This window comes from Pygoscelis adeliae, unplaced genomic scaffold (assembly GCF_000699105.1).
Source record: "Pygoscelis adeliae isolate BGI_AS28 unplaced genomic scaffold, ASM69910v1 Scaffold50, whole genome shotgun sequence".
Taxonomy (NCBI): Eukaryota; Metazoa; Chordata; class Aves; order Sphenisciformes; family Spheniscidae; genus Pygoscelis; species Pygoscelis adeliae.
The window spans coordinates 242198-252171 of NW_008823963.1; the positions used below are offsets into that span (position 1 = coordinate 242198).

The 9974-nt window shown below is 38.7% G+C and overlaps 1 protein-coding gene across 1 annotated transcript; it reads left to right on the plus strand.

Moving 5' to 3' along the window:
• Positions 1 to 285: 285 nt before the first annotated feature.
• LOC103916578 (cytochrome c oxidase assembly factor 5) lies at positions 286 to 2820 on the plus strand (the record flags this gene model as incomplete). The annotated part of the gene is made up of 2 exons (XM_009323589.1): positions 286 to 372; positions 2508 to 2820. Coding segments are annotated over 2 exons (129 nt in total), but the record flags the coding sequence as incomplete, so codon positions are not given.
• Positions 2821 to 9974: the final 7154 nt, after the last annotated feature.

Below are 9974 nucleotides of genomic sequence, written 5' to 3' on the forward strand. Positions count from 1 at the left end.
GCGGGGGGTCGCGCCGTCCAGACGCCGCGGGGTGCGGCTCTGGGTGGGGAGCGGCGGCCTCCCGCTGGCGTGAAGGAGCCCTTGTGAGAGAGAAGCTGTTGCTTCGTCCCTTTCGAGCCTATTTAATTAGTGTTTTAAGCAGGTTAAGAAATCAAAACTTCAGAAGAAAGCGCAAATCACTGTACCATAGCAAAATCCCGAGTAAACCTCGTCTGAGGTATTTTGATGTCTCTTTGACAAGCTGCAGAAATACATTAAGTCTTTAATCCTTTATTTTTCATCTAACAGGAAAACAAAAGCCCTAAGCAATGTTTGAGGGAAGGACACTGTAGGAGTTTGCAAATGACATTTTTTGCATGCAAAAGATCAATGGTAAGTGTTTGTAGTGTATTTTCTTCTGCTAGGGGCCCGGCTGCTTTCCGTCCTTTTCCCTGCTTTCTGAAGAAAACCACTTAACTGCTTTAATTCAGTAAAACTGGTGTCATTAAGCAGAACATATCTTGCCTTTGAATTCTATTTAAAATATAGATGTTGTACACTATTCTCATGAAGAAAAAATTGTAGAGTGTGAACAAGATGGAAAAAAGCATATTTAAATTGAATTAGGCTTAACTTGTGACATGTAAATGAGGTAGGTATTTTAATTTTTCTTTCAGTAAAGCTTTGGTTTAAACAATATTAGTAGATCAGGTAGTTGTAAGATAAGATATTGACAAGCTAATTCTTGTTTATGAACAAAGAACGTTTAAGTGAAAAGAACGTCCTACTGAAAGAGATTTCCACTGTTGTAGCAGGCTCTTGCACTTGTTAATTTTCTTGGAGGGCTTGAATTCGTGATAAAGAACAGTTTTGGCTTTCTTATATAGTGAGCTATCAAGTATGGTAGCGAGAAGCCAGTTGTAAAAATGTAATTAGGCACGGTTTCCCCAATTTTGATAGGAGTTCCTTGTCTAGAAACATCTTGCTTGTGTTTCCATAACACTTAAAAAATAGTTAAGGTGTGGCCAAGATGGTATTAAAATTTTCTAAGCACGAGTAGCGCAGGGCTTGCTTTTACTTTTAGCCGATGTGATACACAATGAAGAATATGCAGCTGAAACTCTACCTAAAATTTTTCTTCCATTCTGTATTTTTGCTTAAGTCATAGCAGCTTGTTGTACCTCTCTGATATGAGCTGTATTAATCCATGAAGTGACAAATGATTATTACCGCGGACAGGAAAAAATCCTGTGTATTTAGTGCTTGAAATAACTATCTGATGCTGCAGTAGCAATATATGTCTCTCCAGCTGATGGGCCTGTACTTCTGTCCGTAGATCGTTAAGGGAGCCTGATGAAACCAAGTTTCATGCAGGAAGAGGCCTGGCTCTTACATGATTCTATTTAACTGCTCCAAATTCTAAGGCTGAAAAATGGCATTTTCCTTGTCCTGTTAACTCTGTAAATTTCAGTAATTGTGCTCTGCCAAATTTTTTATTTGGTATAATGGTGAGGCTTAAAGAGTATTTAAAAACAAGTTAGACACTAAATGCAGATATAATTTACAATATGCTAAAATCATTAGGGATTTTTCCTAGATGCCATTTTCTTTGTAAGGAAAGAAATCTCTTACCAGAGGAGTAAACTTCAGTACATTTCAGATATTAAAGTAGGAACAAGGTTTAAAGTGGAAGCTGCTTGGTTATTGGACAAGCTGTGCCATCTTGCAGTTTAGCTCTACAAATTTTGCTGCGGTTGTGAATCCTGAAAGAGGGTTAGTTAAGGGAGGTAAAAGGTATGTCCTCAGTCTAATACCTGGATATGGCTGAATTGCAGTCTGTAACTGCCATCTTCAAGATTGACTATCTAAATTCGGAAGAATTCTCCCAAGATCAAAGTATGTTTTTCTGCTGCACTGGGAAAGAACTTGCAATTTAGTTTGCAAGTTTCAGCGGGTGCTGCACTGTAGCTGTTATTTTAGCTTTACTGCCATTTTTTGCCTTCAGTTAAATGCTTTTTTGTAACTGCCAAGAAGAAACTTGCAGATTTTACAAGCTGAATATTATTTCCGTTTTTACTGATTTTTTTTTTTCCAAACACTTGTATTTAAGTTATCCTTGTCCTCACTGACATTTGCAGTGACTCCCACTTCAACCCAATCTGAATTTTCCTCCTTCAGCTTGTCAGTTAAGTTTGGAAGAACAGATCTAAGTAGATTTATACTACCTTGTTTTCATGTGTTCCTTGCCATCCCACTATGCTGTCCTGTCATTGTGTTGTTAACATTGTTTATTTCAGAATGCACAGGATGCTTATCACATAATGTTAATTTTGTGTGAGATGATACAAATGTCTGTTTCCTTGGAAGAACCCTATGACTTGTTAGCTAGATCACTAATTTTCTTTACAGTGCCTTCTGCTTTATTCTGTGCTTTCTTCTGATGTCACAGAGTGCCGAGGTAGCACGAGCACTCTAAAGTATTTCTTTTGCAAAATGTATGGTTTTAATACATCGACTTCAATTTTCAGTTGGATACCAGGGCAAGATTCAGAGGAAGGAAAGGATACTGAAATCCTCGTGAAGACCCAGCCATGGGAAATCAGGGTTCATCAGCACTTTAAGCAAAACAGAGACTAAAGAAAGAAGATTGTATCTGCTGCATCCTTTCATGCAGTATTTTCGTGGAAGGTATCTGCTTCTGAGTATTCCGATAGATTGACCTGGATGTGCATTTAAATGTTAAAAAGAAGGCAAGCATAAAACTGCAAGTTCTGGACAAAATGGGTACTTTTCACGCGCTTGCAATAAAATATGTAAAATCCAGAATAAGCTGCAGAAGTTATCATTGTGTTTTGAAGTGAAGTTGTCTTTTGTGTTTTATTAATTCTGATCGTGTTTTATTATTACAAATAATACAAGATACGGAACTGGGAGTTCACTCGACTGGTATCCCAGAGGATACCTCAGGACAGAGCTGTTTCCAGAGATGACGATTTGACTGAGGTTGTGAAGTGTATGTGCAAGCTGCTTCCTCCCCAATAGGTTTGTTACCCAATAAACCTGCACTAATAGGTAGGAGTGGCGATGTTTTTGCAGTCCCACATAGTCAAGGATGGCATCTCTTTCCTCTTGCTACAAATTCCTTTTAATGTGATGATTGATGTACATGTTTATTAGCACAGTCTAGTCTCGTTGGACAACTAGATTAAATTAAAGGATGTCTGATCTGTCTTTCAGTAATCTGTCTTCTCCTTGTATTGACACAAGTACAAGAGAACTATAGCATTATTCAGGTCAATGACTTGAAAGCTGTATGCCAGGATGTAGCTAATTATATATCTTTGGATGGGTGAGGAAGGTGTTCCTCAGGCCAACAGTTAAGGAGACTATGGCTGCTATTACTGTGTTCTAGAAGTATTTACAAAAATACTGTTCAAAAGTTCCTCCGAGATGACTCTGAATGATCTTTCTGCATTATTTTACAAGCAAGTGTATACTAATCCAAACATATACAAACTAGGGATGATGATCTGGACTTTATTGTGTTTATAGGAAGTTGTGTTTCACAGATTTACTTTGTGAGCATTTTTCTTCTTTTTACTTTGTCACTTCTCTCCGAATTCTTTGGTTCACATTTATGGGTGTAAAATGTTCAAATTGCCATTCATATTTATTTAGATTGTAACTAGTTTCTGCTATGTGCTTCTTAAAACTTGCTCTTCCTTTAGGATTTTTTTGGGCTTAGTCAAATTTTATATAGTTTCATAAGTTGTAAAACAGCTGCAGTGAAAAAGCAAATTAATAGAGGAAAATATTGTTTTGCTTTCCTTTGATCAAGGATGACTGTGGCAGATCTGTCTGCAGCATGACAGTGTTCTTCGAGACATAGATGACATCTATCCATTAGTCTCTCTTGCCCCACCCTGGTAAGGAAGCGGGATTTATGGGGGTAACAAGCATTAAATAGTGCTTAAACTGTGACTGTGGTCAATACTTACTGGTCCTGTTTAAGAACTTGTTTCTGAAGAATATTTCTTTTTCCTTCCTTCAGTGTCTCTACCTCCTTCCCTGCCTTTTGAAGCCTTTAAGGAATAAATGGTGGCGTAACTCTTACATATGGAAACTGAAATAACTTCATACAAGCTGATTAGAAACAAGATTAGGAAATAGTGAGAGGGGAGAGAGTCATAGTAACTTCTTTTCTTGGCTAAAGCTTATAGCCATGTGGCTGATTTACGTTTAGTCTGGACAGATGCATGCAACACTTATTTGTAAAATTGATGACTTCAGTGAATGAGCACATCTTGATTATTTAATTCTGTCTTAAGCAACTGCTCTGTGGTCGGTCAAAGTATGCTTATATTCCGTGTATGTGTAGGATTTTATTTTTGCAATCATAAATCGACACCGATTTCACATTTTCTTGTTCTCTTGATCACGTGAAAGCTAGTTCATTTGTTGAAGCGCTGTAAACATCCTTTGTTTTCCACAACCTAGTTACCATATTGTCTCTTTATGTATACTAAAATGATAAATTGATGTGATGTCTATAAGAGTATTCTTAGCTTAGCACTCTAATTTCAAAGTATTACTCACAAGCCTTCTTCATAGGGAAGAAGAAAATTTTAAAAAAAAGGGAGTAAAAATAAATTTAAAGCTACTTGGCAGCTAATTAAATGTCAGTTAGAAGAGTGGGAATGGTACGTGGTTTTGGTAGTCAAGGACTCTTCTGTGGTCAGCCCTGCCACAGGGGACTGCAGGCTTGATGCTTCAGGTGAGCTGTCCCTTTCTTAGCCATAACCACTGAGCCTCACCTAATGGTGCTGCAGAAACTCCTTTTGGAAAGGAGCAGACGGATAACAGATCATAGACAGATAGCTAGTTAAAACTGGTTTTAGTAATTGGCTTCATCCAGTGGAAATCAAGTGTTAAAATGAAATGCAGTGTTTGCTGTTGGCCATTTAAGGATTTAATAATGAATTTAACAGAATACTTGTGTTATTTGATCCAGTAGAATCTCTTAGTGTCAAAACTTCCTAATGGTTCACTAGGCTATCTAGGACAGTATAAAAATACATATAATATGTATCTAAATACTGACTTACTCAAGAGACTATCATTGTTCAATTCCAATATTGTGTAACATAATATCCTGTCTAAAAATGACTGATTATATAATTGCCTTGGGACTTTGAGCACTGTCCTACTTGAGAGCTATTAATGTTTCTTGTGTGAAAAATAATTTGTTTCGTTAATGGAAAGCCCTAAGTACTATAAATTTGTGTATACGATTCCAGCTTTTTTTCCTAGTACACAAAATGTTTTTGTTTGAATATATTGATATTTTTAAGTCTCACGCCTTGTGCTACACCACTGGCTTTTATTAAAAAATACACATTTCTAATCTACGGTGGATTTTGCAAGATTGAACATGTAATGTGTTTGAATCTGTGAAATTGGACTGCTGAGGACAAAAGGTTGAAATGACGCCAAAAGGCTCTTACTGGTTTTAGAATCACAAATGTATGCAGTGCTAATAACTTGTATTGAATAAGTACAGGACGCGGTTTGGAAAAACCTTTCACCGCTGCTCTAATTTCTCCCATTTGTTTTACATTGTGGCAGAGTCAAAGGGTGCTGAATGCTGTCGAGATTCACGTCGCACTGTGGCTCCATCAGCATTAGGACCTGCCTGTGCTACTACATCTAGTTTCATCAATTAACACGTTCTCTCTGTGGTCCAATCCTGCAAACATGTTTGTATTTACATAGCTGTAAATACACATTGCAGAACTACTCACATGTTTATGAGTAGGCCTAAAAAAATAGGCCACAGTCATTTACTCTGGTTTGAAAATTCTTCAGGTCATTAACTCTGTTCTTTCAAGTTAGTATGAAGTGATAAGCATATTGTTTAAGCAGAATCTGTGTAATGAAGGCCCATGTGTACATACCTTGAAAAGTGAGAGAAAGGGGTTGGCGTTTAACAGTATGCATGCCTCTTTAAGTTATGCCTCTTAAAAGGAAAGACAAAGCATCTTTTAAAAAAAAACACTTTTGAAAGCTTTTCTGCTTCCAGAATGTGTGCATTTGTATTGCAAAGAGCTTCATTATTCACTGGTTGGCATAAGAAATTGGTTGTGTGTTCTCTCTTCACTTTTGTTTCTGGGGAGTAGCAGGTTGGATGATACGCTTTTTTCCAAAGCAAACTTTTTAAATAATATTATTATTATTTCAGTGGAAGCCAAGAACAAACTAGACTGACGCCTTCTGCTCATAAGAAGAGCACTAAGTGAAATCATCTTCTAAAAATGCAGCCACAGAATGTAGGTGGTGAGCAGTATCTGTCGTTTCAGCCTTTGGCTGGAAAACTTAGAAATACAGAACAGTGGCAGCTTTGTTGACATGATGAATTTCACAAGTACTCATGCTGCCTTAGCACTTGATATGTGGTCATTTAGAATATGTGTATTTATTCTAAATACGTATCTCATTGTCTAAAGCTGAAGAGCATGACAGAGTTTAATTTCCATCATAAACTGTAGTTGACAGAATAGTAACCAGAAACCTTAAGATCCTTTCTCCTTTTTCCAAATGTGCATGCTGAATTGTTAGTCTCTGGCATGGTTTTGCTGCAGATTTCTTCAGAAAATTATTAACCAGTTATTTCTGTAAGTGGTACATTCTGTGATGACTTGATTGACTCTCCGTAGGATGAAAATCCTGTAAACATAGAGAGCAGCTTCTTGAAGTGGACTACGCTTTGTTTTCAGGATTTACAGTAGGTTGATTAATAATGTCCTTAAACGTTGAAAGGAGAAGAAGCAACAAGATCAGCATTTTAATAGATGCTTAATGATGTCAGTTGTAGGTGATACATTTCAAATAATAATGTATTTTAGTAGATAAACATTGAAATTTTTTTTTATACCAAGCTGAGGTTTGTTTGTTCTGATGAAAGCTTTCATGTGCCATATTCTTTCTTTGCATGTAGGTACGAATGGGCTGCAGTGAAATGGAAGGGGCTAATTTATTAAAGATTTTTAGTAACAGAGGAAATGGTACAAGCGTATCTCTGTGAGTTAGAACAAGATATCCAAAACTATTTTTGCAATATTGCTACTATTACTTTAAAAGGAGCTAAGGAAGAAATAGTAACTATAGAAATCGGTTTGTAAGTCCTAAGTTCCAATGATAAACTGTGCTACTGTAAAATTGTGTTGTCCCTCGTTATCACGAAGGATGAGGAATATAGAATTTTTCTGTCAACTTATGGCAGGAATTTTTAAGGCTTTTTTGGTGGGGGAAGTTTTGAAATCTTTCTGGTACGTAGGTCACAGAGGTCTAGTATTTGTTAGATATTGCATGTTCTCAGGCTTTTGATTCTGTATCAGCCATACCTCTCTAATGGCTATAGCAGGATGGGTTCTGGCAATCTGGGTGAGAAGAAATCTGTTACAGGTCATCGGATCACTAGCATACTGAGGAAGATGAGGGTAAATAGAAACTGATTATCAATTGTCTAAAATTTTGCATTGCTCAATATGAAGACAGAGACTACATAAAGCCACTTATCAGCTGAGACTGGACATCCAGTGAAGTGTCCCTTTCTTCCTGCTTTTTATTAGCAGTTAAGGTGAGAGAGTTTAACACATCTAGTCTGACCTCCTGTGAAGGTTAAGTTTTTATGCTAGAGAAAGGCATTGACTCTTGAAAAAAGCATAAAATGTAATCTGTGTCTTCACTTGATAGTGTATTTCAATAGCTAGTAATCCCTCTGTTTAAAGCGCGTGTCTGTCTTATGATTAGAATTTGACTTCAGCTTCCACTTACAGGAAGAGGGGAGGAGATGGCTCTGCAAGAGAGGTCAGTAGTATCTTGTATTTTCTTGCTGGGAATGCATTTAAAACTAAAAAAAACACTCAGTATTTTTTTGATGAAATGCATGGATTGATGTCCTGAAATCTTGTGTTACGCCCGTCTTCCTTAGTCCCCTCACAGATTTGCAATCTTTTTTTAAGAAGGAGATAAACCCCTGTTAGGGTTTTTTTCAGTGATCTATATATGGGTAAAATCCCCTCTTCTTTCTTTGTACTCTATTGATTGTGCTTCCAAGATGCATGTCACATTTTGTCACAGTGTTAAGTTGGGATCTCATGTTCAATTCCTTGTCCGTTACGACCCTGATGCCTTTTTCAGAGTCAACAGGTTTTCAGTCTGCTGTTTTCCCACTGTTCAAGGTTCAGTTTTGTATTCTTTTCCTGGATGTATAACCTGAGATTTGGCTATTAAAAAAATAAGATTTTTGTACAGTATGCTTTATCAGCTGTTCCAGAACTCTTATGTGATGGCCCAGTTCGCCATAGTGCCAGCTTTTGCGTTGTCCACAAACATAATCAGCAGTGAGTTTATACGTGCTTCCACATCTTTGAGGAAAATGGTGAATTGTCTTAAACCTGGTAATGGTCCCAGGGCAGCTTTCCAAGTACCTCTGCTCAAATACAACTCCCCTCTGACAATTAGTTTTTGAAGTTTGTTACTTAGGTTTTCTTAAGCAAACGAATCTATAATCTTAACAAAAAAGGAGACGAGTGAAAAACCTGCCTACCCTATCTGTGCTTACCCTGTCGGCTTTTCTCTTTTGCTTTTGCCCTGGATGACTCGGACTGCTCTGCCTGTAAGTAACCCGGTTGTTCTCTGTGTTCTGCTTCAACGCTGGTGCAACATAAGCGCCCTTCTGGTCTGCTGAGTTCTAGTGCGGATTCGATTTACTGATGCTAAGTGGACATCAGTAATAAACACCATTCTTCCAGGATCCTTGGTGGGGAGTTGTCCAAGCCTGCTGTTTTTAAAAGGTCGTATTTTGGTTGACGGTGATTAAAATTGTCGACAGCTACAAATAAACTACAATGTTTTGTGCTTCTTAACCCCATCACATTCTGTATTCAAACTGAAGGGTGCTAGTGACAGTGTCTACTTGCTTTCTAGCCTGTTCGAGCCAAGTATATTTAATATTTTTATGAGAGGATGGCTTTAAACTTGCATGTTTGACTAGGCATTGAAAATAAGCTCTCCTCTAAGTTCGGTCTGATTTTTTGAAACGGAAGCGCTTGGATCAATCCTGTCACACAGCTAAAAATTGGATTTCGCCACTGACAGGTGGAAAGAAAAAGGAAAAATTCAAGCTGCATCTCCTGGCTTCTCCATCCAAATTCAGATCATACTGAGGACTTGAGCTGGCAGCTTCCAGCACCGGGGAACTGCAACAGGCAAATTAACATTCTTACACTAGAGTGGTGCTGGGACTGACTCAACTGGTAGTTGGCAGCGGTCCCCTGCAGATCGTGCACAGTTGGCTGGAGGCATCCAGACAAGCGTGTCTGCGTGCGTCGCGCTAATTCCCCACTTCAGCGTGCTTCCTGCGCGCAGGAGCCCCTCGCCTACCTCCTGGGAGTTCCCACAGGGCGGCCTGCGAGTAACCGGTCTTCTCCTCGGCATTTGCGCGCCAATAATAGAACGAGCCAGAGCTGGACAGTGACCTCTTCTTACATTCTTTCAAATTACACCTAACGCTGCTAGAGCGAGTTAAATCCCTCGTTGGTAGCAGCGTGGTGTAGAAACTGATTAAGAAATGGAGCCCGGACTCCAGCTATACAGCACTTTCAACAAATGTAGCTGGTTGAGCCAGCTGTCAAGCAACTTCAGGTGGGGGCAGTGAGTAAGGCCGAGTGGAGGAAACATGCTGGTGTTCTCATTAGAAAAGAAAAAAATCTGGATTATTCGCTCAAATTATTTGGCCCAAACTTCATAGCTGTGATGCAGGTGCTTCTCAGGCCCACGGCATTTTCTTTCTCGAGATCCCCAACTCCTGGCTGCAGATGATGATGCAAGAGAATCCCAGTTTCTGTATTTTTGGATCCTTCGGAGTCGGGGATGACAAAGCACGAAGAGGCAGGCGGCTCGCTCGGGGGCCGGAAGGCGAGCCTCCGGTAACT